Below are 23,675 nucleotides of genomic sequence, written 5' to 3'. Positions count from 1 at the left end.
TTATTTTAAGGTACCTTTAAGTATAAATTGAGTCTTGAGGCAGAAAGGTCCTCTACCCAACACTGACACATTTTAAACATGATTAAGACTTGTAGGTCAAAACCCCAGTGACAGCAGAGGGATTTTTGGGGGGTTTTTTTGGTTGTATCTGAGATGAGAGATTCTTAAACAATTCTGTGACTTAAATTTCACTTAAATATCCCCTTGAACTTAAAACTGGCATAATTTTGATATCAAACTAAGTTTGAATAACCAATACATAAAACAGAACCAGCTAACTGGAAAAAAAATTTTTTTTTCCAAAACAGAATCCCAAACCCAAAACAACTTATATAAGGGATGCAGGTCACAGAAAAAGAGTGAAATAAAACAGTGGTTCCTGAATGTAAAGGAAGGATGCCCACTTCTTTCTCTCAAGAGGCAGATGGTCAGCTGAAAAATAAGAACATTGCATCAATAGAACACTCCAAATAAAAAACTGCAGCCATCTCTGTTCATGCAGTATCAAAAGTTAAAAAAACAAAAACAACCCCCAACTCCAAAACAACCCATAAAACTAACAAAAGGAAGGAGAATGTTGCCCAGATCTTATGACCTGATTGATGGCTGAGGGTCCTGGCGGGGCTGTTCAGAATGTCGCTCATGGGACAGGGAGGTCTGGAGTTACCATGAGATCGAGTTTGTGGCCCTGCAGGTGCTGACCACCTCAGGGCATGGTACGTGCTGTCTTCAGTCTGTGAGTTCGCGGACCAGCAGCTTCAGGAACATGACAGCTAAGCAAGAGGATCCCAACACATGGCTACCTTGGGTCTTGGCCCAAGTTCTGTCTTTCACTCAATTTCCTTTTAAGCATTATTAAGTATTACTGTTTTTGGTAGTGAAAAGTCACTTTAGTAACCACTATGGGCAGTGGTTTGTAAACAGACATTGACAAATACAAACAGCAACGCAATATTTGACCCGGACTTTAAAAGAATAGGAGGCGATGGTGGAAATGAGGTAACTCTTCCCCAACACGTGTGTACAGACAGCTCCTGCTCTTCTAATGCTCTATGTCCATTAGGAGAGAGTAGGGCTTGTCAACAGGATGGTTACATAAAGAAGAAGCTACAGAAGAGAAAAAAGAAAGATTCAGATTCAAATTTGATTCTTAAAGCTTAAAAAAAAAAAAAGGAGCTTTTCTACAACAACTGGGAAAGAACAGCAGTGTGTCAGTTCGAGGGCTGACCTCCGTGAGCACAGCCGGGGCTGAGCAGCCCCAGCAGCGCTGACCCCAGAGGCCGGGCAAGAAGAGGCTACCTCTGCTGGGCCCAGGGGCAGCGGGGCACCAGGGACAACAGTCTGGGCAGAAGGGGATGGAACGGGGAAGAAAGGGAGGCAGAGACCACATGTGAAGTACAGGACACCACACAGCGAGTATCTCGGAGAAGGTGCTGCTGCCGGATGGGAGCGCTGGCAATCCATCAGACAAGGCAGGAAAGCATGAGACTCTTTCATTCCTATTTCTTTTATCCAATACAAGCATCATGTGTACATATGCATACCAAACACTGACTAAAAAGAACTCACAAAAGGGCACACATCGTTTGGGTAAAAATATATTTTCCCCCACTTTGTGTCTTGGCACTAGTGATATATGCATAGATTACCTGTCCACCACTCTCCTACCTTCACAGACACCAAATTACTGAGCGTGGTTGCTAAGTGATTACTTGCTTACTTGAAAAAATGATATACTTCATATCAATACAATTACTTTAGTTTTTAAAAAAGACAAGTGTCTAACATGCAGCTTACATACATGACAATTCTGCATTAACACCAAAAGTAGATTACACAACACTTTTAGAAACACATTGGTTATTTTCAAACAGCAAAATGACAATGATCTACAACTACAGTTTAAGGCATATCAGCATATTTTAAAATTAAGAAATAGACAAAGTTCTAATGCTGTTCACAGCTTTTCATTTATTTAAAAAATTCCCTTCATACCTACGTACAATCTAGACTTTGTAGGTCATAATTTCCACTAAAGAGTCATCACATATGTATCCTGTCAGTGGAACCAAGACTTCTGGAAGCTGAGACTTGACGATTTCAGACACTTGAAAATGGCAAAGCAGGGGATCTGAAAGGACGGTTTGGAAGGACCACACAGACACAGTATGACATGGGTTGGTAACAGCTGAAACCCAGATTCAACAGTCTGTATGTGAAACACTTATGGATATGTCAAGAAAGTGAAGAAACCCAGTCCATAGTTTGAGGTGCACAAGATATGAAGAATAGGTGTTATTGCTGGTGAGATTACAGAGCAGAGAAGGAAGAGAACAAGTAACCTGTGCCCAGTGTGACATTCAATGTTCCCCTGGTTGAGATGCCCTTTCTGGACAAAATTTTGATCAATTAATAAGGAGCCTAAGCTGGGAAAACATAGTCTCTAAGTGCCAATAAATTCTCATAAATGCTGTTCCATCATTCTACTGCACATACAACCGTTATAGGGACCTAAAATCCAGAAGCAATGGTCACTATGGTTGAAGAGAAGATATGGGGAGAGGCCAGCTAGAGCAGTCTGGCAAAAAAAAAAAAAAAAAAAAGGTATGTTCACTGCCAGCAGTTAGCAGGAGGGAAAGACCATTAAACCAAGATCATCAAAAAATTAAGCAGTCATAAAGGCAACGTAACATAAAAAATACTTCCCTCTTGGTTTTCTCCAAAGGAAGGTGGTAGTTTCTTATTCTAGCTTTACTCCATGGTCAGAACCAAGGACCATCTGTAACACGCCCACAAGGCTGTGTAGAACACGCCTGGGAACAAACATTTCTGACTTCCATATTGGTATCAAGGAAAAGCTGAATTTATATTGATTGTGGGAAAGGTACAAATGTGGCTATTTTAAATATATTTAGTGTTTTCTTTTTTTCTTAATAAACAAAGGCTACTCAAACCATTACCTCCCTACCTTCCTCCAAAAAAGGGGGGAAAAAATCCATCTATCCCATTTGTTTCTCTAATTTTAAAAAGTCAGAAAGATCTCAAAGTTTTCTTACTTCTGTACTTACATGCAAAGGCGAAAGCACATCCAATTAGATTTGAGGGTATCATTTATTCCGTGCAGAGCCAAGGACTACTGTGAAAAAAGGCACAGATACAGAAAGAAGAGAAGGGCAGCAACAACAAACCAAACAGGGCCAAGGAGCGGGGGCCGAAAAGGAGTTCAGAAGCAACATATTAAAAAAAGAGAGAGAGCTTCTAGGACTTTCTCTTGACTTTTTATTCCCTGACTCTCCATATGGTTTATTTTGTTGTGAAAATTTTCATGGGGAGAAAAAAAAACTCAATCAACAATCTTGGAATCAAAAAGTCAGCTGCATGCCTTTCACAGCTAGGCTCACTTTCGAAAAGGCTTTAGTGATGCATTAAAAATGATCATTTTAAGGTGACCATTTTTGGAACTTAGAAGTATATTTTCTGTTACAAGGCACAAAAATGCTCACACAAGCAGCGGTTGGAACAAGCATACAACACAAGTATTCAAGCTTCTGTCTGGTGCACAGCGTATGAGCAAACGCAGCCACGGTTCGAACCGGCATGCCATCTAGTATGCACGCTCCACAGCTGGCTCTGGGCCAGAATCACTAAAAAACAAAACAAAAACGTTGGTCCAGGTCCTAAGGCTGTCTTTGTACCACCACTGCTGCTTTTAGCTTGCAGTTCCTAGCCCAGCCTGGTTTGGCCTTCAGTGAAACTGAATCTTTACTTCGCCTAATTAGGTCTCCATCAGTTCATGGAAGACCATAACTTTTTTCCCCTAAAAGTATGGTTGAGGATGAAGAGAAGGGGAAAAAAAACTTCACTGGAATCAACTAGAGACTTATTTAAAACAACAACAACAAGAAAAGGTGTGTGTGTGTGTGTGTGTGTGTGTGTGTGTGTGTGTGTGTGTTGTCCGGGAGATACAATGTATTCTGTCCCATTCACCTCATGTATGAGTAGTGAAGGCCAGGAGGAAGCAACAGGTGCAGTTCAGGAGAAATATTATTCTTTCAAGTAAGAAACGGGAGACTACAGAGTTAGAAGCCGGGAGGCTCTTGTTAGTAGAGGGGAGAAAAATCAAGAAGATGAAAGGATAAGCCTCACAAAGGAATAGTACAGAAAAGAGATTAAATATGCCCCCTCCCACACAAATGTGGTACGGAGTCTGTGTCATGACCTATGGGTTGGCCCTAATCCTTGTGGACAGGGCGACGGGCTCGGACCCAAAGAGCAGGTGGCACTAGTCGTGGTGAGGAAAACGGTGAGGAGCGTCCTTCAGGACAACTGGATTTGAAGGACCAGCTGCTCTATTTCCTCTTGCCTTTACTGCCCAATGTGAGAAGGAGACTATGCAGGCCAGCTGGATGCGCAGCTGAATTTCTACCTTCCCCACTCGTGGGTTTGTGTCACGTTCCTCCCCATTCCTACCTGAAACTGACGCGGTCCCCTCGGAATTGGTCTGCAGATGATATGCAGTTGATAAGAAATTTTCTATTTGGAATTTTCTCCTCCCGATTATTGAAAAGTACGGTTAGAAGTACTGCTGTGCTAGAATCAGCCATTGCCCACAGAGAGTATGAGAGAGCGCTTACTGTAAGCAGTAGGGAGGCTGTGGAAAGCCCGTCGTCATTAGCACAGGATGTTGCTACGAGGCCATGTCACATGACCTGACCCAGCAGATCGCTGACTAGGACAGGGTCAAGGTTGTGCTGATAAAAGGGAACATAATCAGCTTTCTCATTACGGTCCAACTTGGCCAGGATTGGGGAGAGGGGGATTTAGACACATTTTTAAAGCCATGAGAGGGGATGGTCTGAAGAGACCCATGGTACAGGCCAAATAATGCTATTATAATAATGAAAAACCCATGCACCTGTGAAAGTCCTAAAAAGCTGACCCACCATTCTGCCTATGTAGGAAGCTACCTTGCTTTGGGGCTGGTATGGAGAAGAGGCAGAGTGAGGTCAGGGCTTCTGCCACCATGGAGATGAGAAATCAAGAAAAGCAAACTGTTGTCATGGGTATTCGGGGTGATAGTTCGGCTGCTGAGGCGGTGAGAAGTTCTCCTGACAGACGTACATGGAGCCAGTGGCTCTCCGTCCCTCGGTCCAAAGCAACATACAAGCAACAGGCATGCTTCCTGCTGCCCCTCTGAACAGGCATAAAAGGCAAATCATTTACTTTCCAGAAACAAAGTCCAGCTGCACATAGCTTTTGGTGTTACTCTCTCGTTCTATCATTTTCCACTACCCAACAACATTCAGCAAAATGAGTTAATAGTTATTGGTGTCTGGGGAAGGGTAAAAAAATAAAATAAAATAAAACAAAAGGACACAGATGGCAGAGATACAATATTACTGCAAAAGCAGGTGAATGCGGGACCATCCTTGGCTTGCCAGGCTTTATGTGAAGCTTGCACTGCAAGTTAAAAAACAAAACAAAAAAGTTAGAAATAATAATAAATAAAAAAGAAAGGAAAATTAGGAGCGCCAGCACCAGCATTCGGTGATGGTGAATGCTCATGCAATGATTATGGAATTGACAGAAATTAAAACCACGAATCTGAGTAAGCTATTCTACATGACAAGCAAAAGCAAAATTTTAATATTGAATTAAAGAACACATGGTTAGTTTCCATTTGCATGTAATTTAGACTTCATGAGTGACTTCTTGAAACCACTACATGTGATAGTGGAAGGATTTACTATTTGATTTTCATTTTCTCAAATAACCATACAACATTATGTTATCAGATAATTTGGTCACCACGTCGGTGCTGAAGAGGAGCACATCTTTCCATTTCTGAGTGGCTGGAGTCAGAGAATAAACCTACAACAGTGTCTTTGAACAAGTAACTTGGGACTGGAGTACAGTGGGTGGAGGACATGCTATTAATCTACTTGGGAAGGGGAAGCAGGACAGTCGTTCCGTGGTTCCGGCCGCAGCAGCGCCGGGAGCGTCCCCCTCGTTCAGGTACAAGGCGACACCCAACCCAAGATCCACAGGCCTCACTTCGGGCGAGTCCGAAACATGCAACCTCATTCCTTAGCGAGGATCAAAAATAAAAGCTTTCTTTTTAAAAGATGAGCAGATGACTGTATAAACCGTACTTATCGGATGCTGGGTACAGTTTTAAAATGATGGATTTTAAAACCTTCTTTGGGGATGGATGAAACATCACCACCCATGCCTCCTGGCAACAGTGCAGAGTTTTCAGAAAGGAGAACACTGTCCACCGAGCAACTTACCCCGGGCAGTGCCAGCACTGTGGTGCGGCTGCGAACAAGGCCCGCGCCCTTCCAACCAGGGAGGGCAAGAGGTAGGGTCCGGCTAACAGCAGTGCCGGGTCGGCTCTACTCTGCCTGTCACCTTAGGAAATGTTATGGGCTCTCATGCCACTATGGTCAAGAAGCATAAAGCCTTACCTATGTTGAAAAGGGAGCGCGTCATTAGCATAGAAAAACAGAACTTAAAACTATCAGAAACACTGTTAATTTTCGAGGTGGAAGCATAGCAAGTGAATAAATAAGCATCTCTTTTTAGAAGAATCTTCTCTGTCAAACAAAGGCAGCTCCGAGGCGGCACATACGGTGACTTGGCACCCCCTCCGGCCACGGGAGGACGCACGCGTCAGTCTCCCATTCGTTTTCCAAGTGCGGCTCTGGTGACTGTCTTTCTGTGGTCCTCTCTAACCGAAACTCTAAGGGGATGGGGGGCTTAACTGTGACACTCCAGGCCTCTGACTGGCGGTTGCTTTCAGTGTTCAAATGGGAGCACTGTAGAAAAGGTTAAGAACCTACCAAAAAGATCCGTGCCACTGTCGGGTACAAAAGCTGGTCTTTACCGGGTACCAGATGAACTCTAATTCTATCGGTACCACGAGAAGGTATAAATAAGGCTACAACAGAATTCACACATACTGCTTGTAAATGTGAGAAGCACTCTACACCACTACGGCCCAAGGTTGGCACGAAAATAACCTAAAATGACCGGAAGGGCAAGGAGAAGCCTCCCCACACGGGGACGTCTGTCACTACACAGACTCTGTGGAACGGAGGCACCGTGCGGGTGAGCTCGCGGGACTTGTTGCTTAAAGGCACATTCAGTGCACGGGAAACACCCCTGGAACGTTGCTGGTCTCTTATAAACATCCTTAGTTCTGAAACATGTACCTTGATGCACATTAGTGCTTCAGGGTAAGAAAAACTTGACTTTGGGTTTCCCAAGCTGTGAGTCAGCAGCTTTTTCTGTTTCATCCATACCTATGGATGTGGACCCACACACGCACGCACACACACACACACACACACATTTTATCTTGGGTTAGTTAGGATCAATGAGGGTGTGATGCCAAATGACTGCCCTTTCGTCTTCACTGAAGAGTGACTAACCTCCGAATCTCCGCAGGGGAATGTCCCCGTGAGTGACTGCTGCTGTCCCCACATGCACAGCACAGAGCGCTTTCTGGAACTGGATTATAATCCAGGCAACTGTTACGCTCAGACTTGAACTGGATTATAATCCAGGCAATGGTTACGCTCAGACTTAATCTGGCATAACCGAAGTTTCAGCCCTGGGAGTCCTTGATCCCTCGGGTCTGTACCAGCCCCATTAAAATCACACCACACCTACACCAACCACTTGCCGTTGCTCCGAAAATGGGCTTACTTCGTTGCTCTCTTGACAAGTTTCCTGCTGCCTCAGAGCTTGGAAAGTCAAAGTCTGTATAATGTGAAACTCTCGTGCGTCACTGCAGTAGTCCTTGTGATTCCTGCCACAGGCAACGTAAGGAGACCGGGGAGGGGCGAGCGCGCGCTCACGGAGAACCAGAGAACCCGCCGCTGTGCTCACGCCCCGCGCCGGGTCTCAGCGGCCGTGCAGATCCACTCCTATCTCTCTCCTTTGCAAGACTGAGTTCTTTGCCTATTCGACTGTCAACAGCTTTACCGTTTACTGAATTGTCAGCTTTTCCCCTAGAACCCTGGCACCTAAGGGTAAAGAGTAAGAGTCCCGCAGCGCGCTCTGAGCTGCCGTCTGGCTGCCCCGAGAGCCCTGTGCGCTGACCAGACGCGGGAGGGGAGCGCCTGCGGGTCTGCCCTCCCGCCGCCACAAGGCTGTTCCTAGAAGCTATCGTACTGACCACTGTGCTTCCCGTTAACCCAGCAGCGATTGTCCTAGACCTGCATTCTCTAGTCATTAAGGTGATCTGATGCAGAACTTGAAATCATGAGAGAAGTTCAAGGCTGGCCCGGCGGCCGCTTCTGCAGTTATTATAGGAAGTGACCAAGTTAAGAGCAGAATCTGACCCTTTGGCACATTAAATCAAGGCCGTATCTTAGAATATTCTTTTGTGTGCTTTGAGGATGGGTGGGGGTGTCTTAATGGGAAGGGTCCTTTGATCCCATTTCCACAATGAAACGATTCACCATCTTGTTGAATTTAGGGGAAAACTAGGGGACTCTAGCAGTTTGTCCCAATCTTCCATTTTGGAAACAAGACTTTCCGTGACTGGCTTATCAAGCCTCGCAACACAGAAGAGAAAAATTTTAACAATCATCATTTTAGGATGCCCTTCATCAAGAGTCATGAGGATTGTCTCCAGAGAGTAGTGAAGAGAAACAGACTGTCTTCTCCAGAGTCCTAGTGTTGGTGCAGAAGACGCCACTGGAGACGGCAGGTTCCTCCAGCCCTGATTGCTTGGTCGTGTGGTCAAGTTTTAGAACTTAATGTTTGTGTACCCTTTACAAATACTTTAAAAACCTGTATCATCTTCCCTGCACTGTAGAGAAAAGACTTGCTTTTATCTTTCTGGTAACAGACCAGTTTCCAGTCTGTAAATGGGAAAAGTAGAAACATGCAAGAGGAATAAATTGTTAGAGGGCCCCGAAGCATGGGGGGACACCCGCTTACTTTTTCTTATCCTTGTCTTTCTTGGTTTGCTGGGCCCCAGACTGCTGTGCCTGGGACTGTAGCAGCTGAGCGGCTGCTTTCTTCTTCTGGAAATTGTTCACCTCCTCCTCCAGCTCCTTCTTCTTGTCTTCCACTTTCTTCTTCTCTTCTTGGTGTGTCCGCTTCAGGAGGTCAAACTTCTCGTGGAGCTGGGAGGAGAAGAGGAGGCAAGCTTGGTGAAAGGAGTGGAAAGTTACTGCGGAAGGTCATGTGGATCTGCTCAAAAACAAAACATGCTCCATGATGTTGCTGCACCTGTGTTAGTCCTGTGAGGGATGCACCGTCTGGCGCTGCCAGGGGAGCCAGGCCGAGCTGGCAAAGAGCATCCCTTGGAGCCCTACTACGTGCCTTTGAGACTTGGACGCCTTGGCGCCAAAGGGAATCCTGTTCATTCTTACTGATAATAAAATACATATTCATTGTCAGAAGCATAAAGAAGAAAAAAATTATCCATGCTCCTAATTAGCAATTTACCTGAGTAGTAAGAGTAGTTCTTTATTTCTGGTCCTTTTTCAAAATGTATAATATACAATTACCTACAGACATACACAGTGACTACAGAGAGTATAGGCTATTCAAATAATAAGAATCTGTTGGGAGATTTCTGGCAAATTTCTTGACAAATTGAAGTTAGAAAATTATCACGAGGCAGAAACAAAAGCAGGGAGAGAGGGAGGAAGGACAGAAAGAATTAAGAAAAGAACTCTTACTAGATAATTTTAGATTTCTATCCAGCATCCACTTTGTACTTAGAGCCAACAACAAATAAGGCTCAACTTTCCTTTCTCTGCAGCAAAACTATATTGAGTGCTTAGCTATTTAAATAACCACTACATTTCAGTAGTCTTTATAAAGACAAATTAAAAGGGAACGATGTGGAAATTATGTAGACAATTTGGCAATGTACACAGCTAGAGGTCAAGCACTTGAGATACTCATTATCTACCATCAGAGACAAATAGATCATTCTCTCTCCCTCCCTCTGTCTAAATGGGATAAGTGCTATTGCAGAAATCCATGTGAACTTCTAGAAAGCAGTTAATTTGGCCTGGTCACGGGCAATGACGTGGAGTCACAAGGATCCCGGAGCAGCGAGTACATGTCCACAAAGGAAGAAGCACGCCTACAGACACGGCACGTGGAGACCCTCACGAACCACGTGGTGCCGAAGGGCCCCTCCACTGTTTAGCTCACCGAGTTGGCTGACTGACTAAAATAATAATAAGGGTCCCAGAATCCCAAATCTTATGTTGCAAGCCTTGTAAATTGAGGAAATATGGAGCTACAGAGAACATAGGGCCACAGCTGGAGACCTAAGGTCTAGTTTTAGTTTCCGCTCTGCTGCTTACTAGGTATGTGACTACAGAAATCAATTAACCTCTAGGCCTCTCAGGTTTATCATCTGTAAAATGGAGATAAGCATACCTGACCTGCTTTCCTCACCACGTTGGTATGCTGCTCACGTAATAAGCCGTACGTAGAAAGTACGTAGGAGAGCACGAAGGTCCATCAATATGGCGGATTAATGACACAGCTGGCTTCTCTGTCTCTGCCCTGAAGGAAGACAGACGGCTTACCTCTTTCTCTGCCTCCTTAAGTTCAGCTTCTTTCTCCTTCACTCTCATCACAAACATTTGCCTCATTTCTTCTTCTTTCTTCTGAAGTTCTCCCAGAAATTCATTTCTTTTCGCTTCGTAGGTCTCCTGAAGACTATTCAAAAGCCACAAACCAAGGACAGTGTTGTCAGGTTGAACAGGAAATTTCAGCTCATATAATTTCTACTCATTGCTGCCAAAAAAATAGACGAGGCTGCCACTTACTATATTAAAGGACACATACAGTGGCACCACCATCTCCTCTTTGGTTATGCAGTGATCAGAAAGACAAGCACATCGAGAACTGGAGATGAGTCAACAAGCACGACATAGCACTACAGGCATGTCTCACTGGCCACCTTGATCCCGCCTGTCTTCACACAGGGAGAGCGTGCATTGGGCTGGCCCGTATCTTACAGATCAGCAAACAAGGCAGACACCAAGTAAGAGAGTTTGAGGAAATGAAGGCAGCACAGCGTAGGGAGAGAATGCAAGGGCACCACAGCCACACAGACCAGGGTCTGGATTCTGGCCGCAGCAACTTACTGACTGATCTTGGGAAGGGCACAGTCCCTAAGCCTCAGTGTTCTCTGTCTAGGATGTGGCTGCAACAGCACTTGCCTTCTGGGATAGGATGCTGGGAGTTACGTGGGGGTAAAGGGAGGAAAGCATTCGACATACCCACTTACCTCCCTCCAGCCCCCAATTCAGAAAACGGATTCAGTGAACCATCGAAAGAGACAATAGTATACCTAAAGATATTATAGAAAACGGCTGCTTTTCAAGTTATATTACCAACTGTAAATACAGCAGGCAGGAGTTTTATTTTTATCTTAAACCCCATCCTTCTCCTGACTCTTTACGGAACTTTGAGCCCAGTATTTTAAATTAAATGCCAGACTCGGCTTTATCTCTAAGTCAGAACAAATACACTGACAGAAAAATTGCTTTTGGTATCACAACTTAAGAAAATACACCCCCACACCCACACCTACACAAAGAGAGAAACGTGCAGATATTGGGTACGGTGCTATTTCTATTTCCCCCCTGCAGTTTCCCTAGAAGAAGACTTGTTACGGTAACACGGGCCTGCAGGATTATCCACCTTCACCCTGGACTGAATTCACCCACAGCACTGACTCCAAACTGGACACCACCGTGGATGACCCAGCCACCGCACAGAGCCACTCCCTGCGTCCACACTTGTCATTTTAGAAGGAGAAAAAGGACATGAGGCGGTGCGACCACAAATGCATGTAGATAAACAATTAGAAAGTGTATTAATTAGGCTTGCTTATAATTCTGTGATCAACACTTTCATTGGTTGATTAAAAATAAGTTCTCCGGGGGCGCCTGGGTGGCTCAATCAATTGGGTGTCTGGACTCTTGACTTTGGCTCAGGTCATCGAGCCCCGTGTCAGGTTCTGCGCTGGGCGTGGAGGCTGCTTAAGATTCTCTCCCTCTGGCTCTGCACCCCCTCCCCCCACCGCGCTCCTGTGCACTCTGCCCTCGAGAGTGTCAACACTACCTGTTAATGAGCAATCAAGTACTTTGAGTTTCCAGACTTTCATACTATCTTTTGAAACAAAAACAATTCTGGCCGATGTTGACAGTAATATTAATTAATAGCAGTATTTGGACTTCAAATGTAAGATATATAGCCAGAGAGATACAGAGATGTACTGTCAGAACTAATTCATGAATTTGATTTTGCTTGTTTCTAATGACCTCTTCATCACCTTCACTTAGATCAGAACTGCCAAAGGCAGAAGATGACCTGTCCCTGGTACAAAATGTTGAGGGAAACTTCTTTATTTTATGATAATGAATATAACCACCCACTTCTTTCTAACAAGGAGTGGAACACCTTTTACAGAAACACTACCCAACCTATGTTCCTGAGATCACTGGTTTCACGAGATCTTCAAAAGAGGGGTTCCCAAGGCAAGAGAGTACAGGGAGACTGCCCTTCGAGGTCTCCTGTTCGAGAGTCAGAGAGTCACCATGCACAGTGGCTCCCAGCCCGGCAGCATGTCAGGATCACCTGGGCGCGTTTCAGTGGACTTTTCCTTTTTTTTTTAAGATTTTATTTATTTATTTGATGGCGAGAGAGACAGCCAGTGAGGGAGAGAGGGAACACAGGCAGGGGGAGTGGGAGAGGAAGAAGCAGGCTCCCAGCAGAGGAGTCTGATGTGGGGCTCGATCCCAGAATGCTGGGATCACGCCCTGAGCCGAAGGCAGATGCTTAACAACTGAGCCACCCAGGTGCCCCTCAGTGGACTTTTCTAAACAGTTTCCTAACCCCACTCTTAAAGGGGCTGATTCAGGATGTCAGGCGAAGACAAAATAATCTGCATTTTTAAAATGCTTCCGGGTGATTTGACGTAACTCATCTGCCAACCACTGCTTGTCTTAAATGCTCTAAAGTCCTCACGTACAAGAACCTGTTTATTAACTTAGAGCTCCCCAAATTTGTTTAATTATGGAAACTTTTTAAAGTAACCCACAGAGACAATGTACTTTAGGTAATGCTACCTAGAATGTGAGAACCCCCATGATGACTCTGCCTTATCTAGTTCCAGCCACAACCTAGCTTATGCTCCAGTTTCTGGAGATAGATTTTCAAACTATGGGTCATGACCCAAGCGAGCGTCTTAACCAATACGTTAAATGAAAAAGTTTAACAGAATAGGAAAGAAAATGCCCGAGTGCACGGCAAACAGTAAGAGCATGTGTACTTCAAAGTTTGTATACTGGGTCATGATGCAGAGCACACATTTTATAGCGAAGGTTTTCACCCAAAGTCAGAAAGCCCACGTCCTAGAAAAAGGCTATCAAGCAACACTGCGACTGGCCAGGTGGCCTCGGCCAGGAGACGCAGCCACAGCCTTGACATCTGGGCTAGAACAGGAAAGTGGGCTCGACAAATGCTACTCGTGCTATCACTGCGTCCTAGGATATGAACCAGGCTTTGAACTCTGACACTGGAAATGATAAGCAACATTTAGGAAATCCTAAGACCCTACTCCAAGGAGTCACACCTACAGTGAGATACTGAGAAATGCCTTCGAACAACCACACATTCACGGGGTCATAGTCCCCAGAAGCCTCTGCCAGTTGAGTTGTAAATGGGAGACACCAAAAACCCTCATTAATGCTTCCGGTCGGGAAAAACCAGTTGAAGAGGAACTGGTTCTATGTCATCCACTCACAAATACCTAACAGGATGACGTCTTTGGCAATTTTTAGATCCCTTCAACTTAATTTTTAATTGTAGTTATTAACACCCTTTTCTCAGTGAGAAATAGGCAATTTTTTCATGAGGTTTTAAGCTGGATTGAAACCACAGATTCTATCTTCTCATTTTGTCACATTTTTAATTCAGATTTTATTTTTAAGTAATCTCGACACCCAATGTGGGGCTTGAACTCACAACCCTGAGATTAGGAGTTGCACGCTCCTCCGACTGAGCCAGCCAGGCGCCCCTCTTGTTTTCTTAACAGCCCTGGGCACAGGTAGGTTTCACTTGTGGAAGTCAAGGGGAAGGAGAAGTGAGCAGAGGTACTTCAGTTCATACTTTATTCTGGTAATTTACACAGCATAATTCTCTCCCCAAGAACTACCTGGTGAAGGGCATGCCAGAGAATAACACGTCACCAGTATTTATGAAGCAATGTACACACGAGAATACATCAATCCGCACGATACCCCAGTAAGGTGGGTGTTACTGTCTGCCTCCCATTTCATAGATGAAGAAACGTGGACACTAGTGTTTAATCACCTGTCTAGGTCAGACCATGAAGAGGCTCAGACAGTTCTACCCACTGCACTGCACAGCTGGTGAACTGAGGTCTACGTGTTCCCCCCAAACAAATGGGTCTCATGGACCTGAAAACTTTGTGCTCTCTTGAGAGAACGGTGGTTACTAAGCCCTTTTTGTGACCTGACAGAGTCAGGAGAAGGTGGTATTCTAGGATAAGGAATGGGCAGTTTGGACAGGGACCGTTGGGAAAAGGGCAATGGTGTCTCAGGAAGAAAGCAGCAGGAACAAGATCGGTCCAGGCCCTACTTGGGTCCTACAGCCCCTCCCCTCATCTCCAAACACCAGCCACGAAGCGGCTGAGTCTGGGGAGGGGAGACCGGGGTCCAGAGAAAGCATGCTGCTCTGGTTGGGTTGAAGGCTGTAGTGCAGCAGTGGGAAAGATGTGCACAGGAGAAAGCAAGCTGACATCTGGGTAGGTATGTACGCAGACAGACACAAAGATTCTGCCACAGGACAATTCTGAATTGAGGCAGGTTCAAGGACACCACCACGGATGGCCTCAGCTTCACAGCCTCCGATGTATTCCAAGGCCTTAACACAGCCTGTTACTGTGCTCACTCAGCTCCTGCTTTTTGTTTCACACTGTACAATGTATTTGGGGGATGGCTGCCCCTTACTAGCCTTGGCTGTGGAGGCCACTGTCTGCTTTATAAACACAAGAGGAGCTTGGAGGACAAAAGTAGACACAGGGTGCTCAAAGGGAAGGATGGACTTCATTGTACACCCACACAGAAATCCTCTGCTTTGAAAATATACTTATACCCCTCCCGGCTCACCCAAAATTCACATGGAAAAAAATCTAAGAGCATCCAGCAATGAGGACTTTGAAGATGAAATTCTGGGAAGCCACTCAAATCAGCTGCAGCTTTTGCTTTTCTTTAATTGTGTCATCTTTCATGCAGGGTCCCCTCACTGCACCCCACCCCCCTGCCTTCAGGGTGGTCCCAGGCTCGTAGGAAGTGCTGGGGATGCTGGAAATGCCTCAGAAGTGAAGTCTGAGCCCTTTTTAAAGTAGTGGTTCTCAAGAAATGGAAAACCATGCTTATTTCACCTTCCTATTTGCCAAGACAGTTGATTCGAAGCCAGGTTAGATGCTCCAGGTGATGTTGCTTGCACCTGACAGACACCCTGAGTTTAAATGAGTGGATTTCTAAGAGGACAGACCATTCCCAGTGTCCCCAGTAACTCACATGATAGCAAGTATTTCAGAAGGTCTACGTCTCTCTACTTATTTTTTCATACAGGGAAAAGAGTAAAGGCTTTGGATGTATATTTATAATATATACCCCCCTTTTCATTATCAAAAAGGAAACCTCAGTCCCCTAATACTTTATTTTTGCTTTTGTTTCCCTTGCCTGAGGAGACATATCTACAAAATGTTGCTGCGGCCAATGTCAGAGAAACTGCCTGTGGTCTCTTCTAGGAGTTCATGGGTTCAGGTTTCATATTTAGGCCTCTAATCCATTTTGAGTTTATTTTTGTATATGGTGTAAGAAAGCGGTCCAGTTTCATTCTTTTGCATGTGGCTGTCCAGTTTTCCCAGCGCCATTTGGTGAAGAGACTCTCTTTTCCCATCGCGTATTCCTGCCTCCTTTGTTGTAAAGTGACTGACCATGTTAAGTGTGAGTTTATTTCTGGGCTCTCTATCCTGTTCCACTGGATCCATGTGTCTGTTTTCATGCCAGTATCACACTGCTTCAATTACTACAGCTTTGCGGTATATCTTGAAATCTGGGATTGTGATACCTTCAGCTTTGTTTTTCTTTCTGGATATGTCTCCTCAGGCATGGGAAGCCAAAGCAAAAATAAACTACTGGGACTACATCAAAATAAAAAGCTTTTGCAAAGCCAAGGAAACCATTAACAAAATTAAAGGCAACCTATTGAGTGGCAGAAGATATTTGCAAATGAAGTAGCTAGTAAGGGGTTAATATCCAAATTATATAAAGAATTTCCACAACTCAACACCCCAAAAATCCAATTAAAAAATGGGCAGAGGATTTGAACATTTTTCCAAAGAAGACATACACACGGCCAACAGACACATGACAAGATGCTCAACATCACTCATCCTCACGGAAATGCAAATCAAAACCACAATGAGATATCACCTCACACCTTTCCAAATGGCTAGTATCGAAAAGACAAGAAATAACAGGTGTTGGTGGGGATGTGGAGAAAAGGGAACCCTCCCACACTGTTGCTGGGAATGCAAACTGATGCAGCCACTCTGGAAAAGTGTGGAGGTTCCTCAAAAAATTAAAAATAGAAATACCATATAATCTAACAATTCTACTACTGGATATTTGCCCAAAGAAAATAAAAATATTAATTTGAAAAGATATATGCACCTTACGTTTATTGAACATTAGTTACAACAGCCATTAGTTACAACAACCTAGCGTCCATCAAGAAGTGGATGGACAAAGAGAATGTGGCATATGTCCACAATGGAGTATTATCCAGCTGTAAAAAAAGAATGAGATCTTGCTGTTTGTGACAAGAGGGATGGACCTACAGGATGTTATGCTAAGTGAAGTAAGTCAGGCAGAGAAAGACAAATACCATATGATCTCACTTACAAGTGGAATCTAAAAAACAAAACAGATGAATAGGGGCGCCTGGGTGGCTTAGTTGGTTAAGCATCCGACTCTTGGTTTTGGCTCGGGTCGTGATCCCAGTTTGCGGGATCGGGTTCCAAGTCGGGCTCTGCGCTCAGTACAGAGTCTGCTTGAGATTCTCTCTCCCCTCCCTTGCCCCTCCCCCAGCTCTCTCTCTCAGGTGAATAAATCTTTAAAAAACAAAAACGAACAAAGTAACAAACAAAAACCAGACTCTTAAATACAAAGAACAAGGAAGATGGATATAAATAAAGGAAAACAGAAACAGATCAAGTTTGTACCAGTTATAAAATCAATCAGTCACGGAGACGAAAAGTACAGCCCAGGGAATACAGGCAATGGTCCTGTACTAATGTTGTGTGGTGACTACACCTATCACGGGGAGCTCTGAGTACTGTATAGAATCACTGAATCACTATGTTGTACATCCGAAACTAATATAATACTGTATGTTAATTATATCTCAATAAAAAAATAAATGTAGTGAGATTATAGTGAGGTTACAGTGAGATGTAAAAACAAAACAAAACAAAAAAAGGAAACCTTAGGCCAGAAGAAAGGGAACGAAATGGGGAGTGGAAGATGTGTGAATAAAGCATATTGTCTACAAGTCAGAAGGCCTGGATGACATCTGCCACCTTCCCAAAGTCCCGGAAGTCAGGGAGGCCAGAGCAGTCAGCTGGACCCTGCTCTGCCAGGCCTTGCAGAAGCCCCACCAGACCGGCCCAGCAATACCGCCTCCTGCTGGGCACTTACCTTGGGCTTGCAGGAACGGCTTTAAATGCCAAAAACAGACAGCAGAAGAGGAAACAGTCTTTTTCAAACAACCGTGACCCCTAATGCGTGCCCAGACACACCTCACATCACCTCACCTGAAATCTCCCTCAAGATGCCGTGTGGGCCCAGGAGGGACAGAGCAACCCTCTCCTGAGCCCAGAGGTGGCAAATGTGGCCTGGGAGCCCCACCTCATCTCCCCAGTCCATGGCCAAGGCACTCAGCCCCTGCCGACCCTCCCCCACCACCAGGTTCTGACAGCAACTGGGCTTTGCTAGGCCACTAATTCTACATTAATTTTGATAGTCTCCCCTTCACGTTGTGCCTCTTCATCTCTATCCATTGATGATGTGAGAAAATACACAAGAACTTTTCTACAAGTTATTCCCTTTCCTCCTCATTAGTAGCTAGCATTATCCTGAGCCCCCGAGAGCTTTAAGAGCCTTGGGAAAGGAGACCCGGCTGGCAGCCAGGAGCGCAGTGCGCTGGCATGAGCGGTCACAGCTCCGTAAATGCCTGGGCCGGGCTCTGTGCCTCTGTGAGGAGAGCGGCTCAGAGTAGGGCTTCACTTCCTACTATAGGACCCTGGGTAAGTTGTTCACACTTTCAGTGCCTTTGCATCCTGACCTGTAAAATGAGGAGGATAATGACATCAACCGCATTGGTTAGTTGAGACAATGCCAATAAAGTGGTCACGATGCCTAGCGACTACGCTACTAACTGTCCCCACCAGGTCCCTCTGTCACCGACGTCTTCATCCAACAAGTATTTCTTTTCTTCAAAGATTTATTTATTTGCGAGAGAGACTGTGTGCATGTGCCCATGCCGGGGGAAGGACAGAGGGTGAGAGAGAATCCTGAAGCAGACTCCCCACTGAGCACAGGGCCCCACGTGGAGCTCGATCTCACAACCCTGAGATCATGACCTGAGCCCAAAGCAAGAGTTGGGTGCGTAACTAACTGAGCCACCCATGCGCCCCAATGCGCTAAGCATTTCCATGATGTACCAACACACCACTCGAGCCACTATCTGGGGAACAGCTGGCTGCTAGGTGGCCTCCTACCTGAAAGGCTTGCTGTCAGGGTCAGTGTCCTTGAAGCCCATCTCCTCGAGCTTACAGCGCCGATACAACTCATAATGGCGGGTGTGAGTCTGCTCTCGCAAATCTTCCATGTTCACGCGGATCAGCATCTCCCGAAGTTTCACGAAATCACAATGGTTTTCATTCTCAACTGCAAGAGATGGGAAGGTGGGAGTGGCTATCAGTAATGATGTCCCTGAAAATCTGAAGTGACACTTTCCAGAGGTGGTCACCATTGTTCCTGAAATCTCTGAAGTCTCAAAGCCATCTGCAGACCCTTTACTGGATTCGCCTCACATTCCCAATGAGGACAAATTGCTGACATCGCAGACCGTAACGCTGATGACAACAGTGACGGCAGAGGGCCTGCTCAGGGCAGGGCACCGCGGGAGGAACCTTACAAATACGGTCTTTACCCTTCGGAATAATCCTGCCAAGTAGGCATTGTGACTCCTGCCTTGCAGATGCAGAAGCAAGGCTTTGAGAAGCACGCTGACCTCCTGAGTAGACGCGGCGGAGTGTGCACCCGGCCGCGAAGCCAGCTCTAGTTCTACTACTCCGTGCCCCTGGAAGTGTACGAGGCAGTTTTCACATACCACTGCTTTCAATTTTATCAACACTATGAAAACAGTTTTATTGTAGAGAAATAGCTAAGATTCATAAAAATTAAAATTTTCCTAGAGATCCCAATGGTGTAATTTCTTCTCACTTCTCACAGATTTATTGCCTTTATTCAGAACAAAAGAAAAGGAGGACTGATAGATCTTAAACCAATGAAGGGATTTTCTGTAGCGATCCTACTTAACCTGTAATATTGGGCATCTTCCTTCAAAACACACAAGGGCAGGTAACAGAGTCCTTGCCCAACAAAGCAACATATGGGAAGCTTCTTTAGGTCAGAGACTGTGGTCATGTCCCACAGTGCCAAACATAGGTCAGATAGCCTCATAATTATTGATACTTACTGAGATAACATTTAATCGGAAGACAAGTTTTCCAGAGATAATGGAGAAACAAGTATCCTCTTATTTACAAGAAACTTTCGCAGCTTTCTTATATTTTGCTGCTGAAACTGGTACCTAAGTGGTTGAAACTGCTAGGGAAGAACTCTTTTCTAGCAGGAATGGATACTGAATTTGCCACACAAGCCAACATTCTTGAGGGGCCGCCTCATTGGCACTAGGGCCCTGCGCTCACTTCTCCCTGGTCACCGTGTTTTGCTTCCTCGCTTCACAACTGCCACGTGTACAGCCCTGCTGCTCCCTTCCTCCTGCCCACGGCTGAGCACCTTCCCGAACACAGCGGGAGGGAAGGGACGGGGGCAGCTGGCGCAGGGGTTGAACGTGAACGCTCCCTTCCCCGTACTGTGCACCTACCCTGCACCACGCCCCAGGGGTACTGCCTGGCCTTTGCCATCTTGTTGCCGATCTTCACCTCTTCGGTGCTGCCGACCACCGCAAACGGGAGATGGACCTGTGAAGCAACACAAGGACAGAGAGGCGTTACCTTCTCCAGCTCCACCCCCTTCTGCAGGCCTCACTGAGTGACAGGAGAAAACAGGGAGGGAGGGTAGGAGAGGGATGGGGCTCTGCAGGTCAGTGGGGGTGAGCTGTGTGTACCCCACCCTTTCTATACCCAAATACAGAATAGGTGATAGGAGCTCGCTTCAAGGGAAATGGTAGGAGTCTTTGCACCCACTCAGGAAGCTGTAGACACATGTTGTACAAGACCGTAGCCACTAATACATGTGGCCACCGAGCACTTGAAATGGGGCTTGTGGGATTAAGACACTGAATTTTTTATTTTATTTATGTTTAATTAATTTACATTTAAATTAAATTGGAAGAGAAAATGTTTTTCCATTAAATAAAATTCTGCTGTTTGAGGACTGCACTTTATCTTGCTTCAAACTCAAATCTTCTAAAGAAAGAACCAGTCTGCTCAATGTGGATGTGAACATTAGAGGAAAATTATCTTTTTGGTACTTATTTCATATTGAAAACTTTCAAGTATGTTAGGAGCAACTTGAGGATTCATCCAAATTGGGGTATGCTGTAATTATAAAATATACATTGGATTTCAAAGACTTACTGTGAAAGTATCTCATTAATTTTTATATTGATTACATGTTGAAATGATAGTATTTTGAATATATTCAGTTAAGCTTCGAAATTAATTTCACATTTCCTTTTACTCTTTTTTATAGTGCCACTTCTACCAAATTTTTTTAGAGATTTTATTTATTTATTTTGAGAGAGAGAGAGAGAGAGAGAGACAGCAAGCCCAGAGAGAAGAGCAGAGGGGGAGTGAAAGGAAGGAGGACAGAATTCCAAGCAGACTCTGCACTGAGCATGGAGCCCGAAGTGGGGCTTCATCTTACAACCCTGAGATCATGGCCTGAGCCAAAACCAAGAGTCCGATGATCCTTAACCGACTGAGCCACCCAGGTGCCCCCCTTTTACTTTCAAATGTGACTACTATAAAATGTTAAATTACTTGCGTGACTCATATTTTTATTGAAAAGCATTGCTTTAGACAGTTGACTCCTGTACAAAATTTAAGTCAGAAGTACACTTTAGCCCAAATTACTGGTCCAAGCCTTGCAGCCCAGGCTTATCTCAAGCACAGGTGGTGTTCAAGACACCAGACTATTCCACGCTGGTTTTCCTGGTAGCTATGGCTACTTTCTGGGAGTGGGGAGTGGAAGGGGCTAGAACTCCACCTTTCTTCTATTAGCACGTAAGAACAGGAAGATTTGAAATGGCTGTTCTGAGAACGATGATCTCAAGCTCCCTGATCCACCACTCTTCTACTGCAGATAAGCTGAGAAAGACAAGAATGTTTCAAAGCCAAATCCTCTCCCACAGAGGGGAGAACCCTCAGCCCAGGCTGCCCAAGTGGTATTTCATCTGATGCTCAAGATAGTTCTATTTTCTGGTTCATCTCACACTCTGTAGGAAGAAAGCACATTCTCTTCCTCAGACTCTCAGTCTGGAACTGGAATGTGTTCCCTGAAGCTGAGGAGCAACAGGACTCTTCCGGCCAACGTTTTGGTGTCATGACCAAGGAAACCGTTTTTTCCACCCATACTGAGGGACAAAAGCAACTGCCAAAGAAATCTGTTTTCCACCTATCACGTGGGATTTCATCACCAGGAACCGTTTGCAATGGAGAGTCTAAAAAAAAAAAAAACAAACTTCTTGTTGAAGAACAAGATTAATTTGGGATGATCAGCTCAATTAATCGGATAGAGAGAGCCAAGATTCGTGGCTATTTTCTTTCCAAGAAATGTAACACGAATTTAGTTACATGACCATCCGAAATGATTTAAAAGGATGGGGAGGTATATAAAGGGAAAAGCAGATGATATTTATCCATGTTATTTCTCGAATCCTACACTGACATCCCCAATGGCGGCTCTACAGCAGAAAAAACCAGTGCTACCCCATCCGGAGCTCTTGACAGTGCTGCAATAGGAGCCCGCTGCTGTGCGGCGCGAGGGCCAAGCTGCCTGCGCTCACTCCCACCCGCCCTGCGGACAGCTGGGCCTTGTGAGGGCCGGGGCTGAGTCTCCTCCCACCTGCGGTAGCGGTAACAGTACCTACCTACTGATAACAGTCCCTACCGACGGGATTGGTGGGGGACTAAATGTCAATAATGCCTTGCGCAGTGGCCGGTGCACAGTAAATGCTCCATGGATGTCAAAAATGTCAGGCGCTTTGATTATTAGGAAACTCTCAGTCCCCACGACCAGAGAGCTCTAGACCTGGAAGGAGACCTCACATGCTACCCGTTTCAATCCTGCTTAGGAATTCCTTCTACCACGGCTCTTCTAAGCGCACTGGTACAGAATCTGTTGTCCACCCACCTGCGATGCGAACGCACTCCGTCAGGGTGCTTGCTACGCTGAGGTGGCCTGATGGCCAAATCCCTCACTGCCCCTTCACCCACTGGTTTCAGTTCTGTCCTTTGAATAAGAGCAGTCACTCTCCCCTAGGAGGACCTTCCTTTCACATCCCCTCAGCCATCTCCCCAGGAAGAATCTGCTCTCCAGTTTCCAGAAGTTCCAGAGCCTTTACTAACCTGACCACAGGAGCATGGCAAGCAGAGTGGGTTATACAACTCAGAGTGTGACCAGACTAGAGCAGAGTGGAGCTGGACTAGCTTTGCTTTAATGAGCTCCTAAATTTTAAATTCATACAGTATCTCCAGAAAGGGGAGGAGTTACATTGGCTTTCAAAGTCCTAGTCATATAGGGGATAAGGTCAGGAAGAAATTCCTCCCTGAATGATAACGATGCTATATAGAAAAGTCCATATGCTGAACTGAAGAAACAAGAAGTTTTGTGGAATAACCCTGTTCTCCTAAATTATGATGGCAAGCGACACAGATGTGGGACCAGCGTTGAGATCTCTGCTGCTATTAGCTGGCTTTGACCAAGTCATTTAATAATCCCGATGAGTTTCGGTAGGAGTCCCCATCATATGAAATGTCTCGCATAGGCAAATCTATAGAGATAAGAAAGTAGAGAGGTGGTTGCCTAGGGCTGGGATGATTAGAGGGTTGACAGCTAAAAGGTACACAATTTCTTTTTGGGGTGATGAAAAGGTTCTAAAATTGATGGTGGCAATGGTTGTACAACTCCGTGAATATATTAAAAACCACTGAATTGTATGCTTTAAATGGGTAAATTGTACACTCTATCAATTACAGCTCAATAAAGCTGTTAATAAAAAAAAGAGTGCCTTTATGGATTTAATAATGACTTTATTAGACACTTTTCATGACC

The 23,675-nt window shown here is 45.1% G+C and overlaps 1 protein-coding gene across 3 annotated transcripts in view; it reads right to left on the bottom strand.

The window, feature by feature from the left end:
- The window catches only part of SEPTIN11 (septin 11), an 88,182-nt gene continuing 64,507 nt past the window's right edge, over nt 1-23,675 (bottom strand). Inside the window, exons 6-10 of one of the 3 annotated variants that reach the window (XM_026509911.4) lie at nt 20,263-20,359; nt 18,869-19,037; nt 10,569-10,701; nt 8,953-9,140; nt 1-1,107 (exon numbers count right to left, since the gene is read on the bottom strand). In XM_026509911.4, the coding sequence (XP_026365696.1) occupies nt 1,092-1,107; nt 8,953-9,140; nt 10,569-10,701; nt 18,869-19,037; nt 20,263-20,359 (603 nt within the window). In that variant the 3' untranslated portion in view covers nt 1-1,091. Of the gene's footprint in view, nt 1,108-1,582; nt 5,461-8,952; nt 9,141-10,568; nt 10,702-18,868; nt 19,038-20,262; nt 20,360-23,675 lie in introns of those variants that run through there. The other 2 variants (XM_026509913.4, XM_026509912.4) reach the window with 2 other exon arrangements.

Source organism: Ursus arctos, unplaced genomic scaffold (assembly GCF_023065955.2).
Source record: "Ursus arctos isolate Adak ecotype North America unplaced genomic scaffold, UrsArc2.0 scaffold_9, whole genome shotgun sequence".
In the NCBI taxonomy this organism is placed as follows: domain Eukaryota; kingdom Metazoa; phylum Chordata; class Mammalia; order Carnivora; family Ursidae; genus Ursus; species Ursus arctos.
This window is presented reverse-complemented; position numbering and strand designations above follow the sequence as displayed.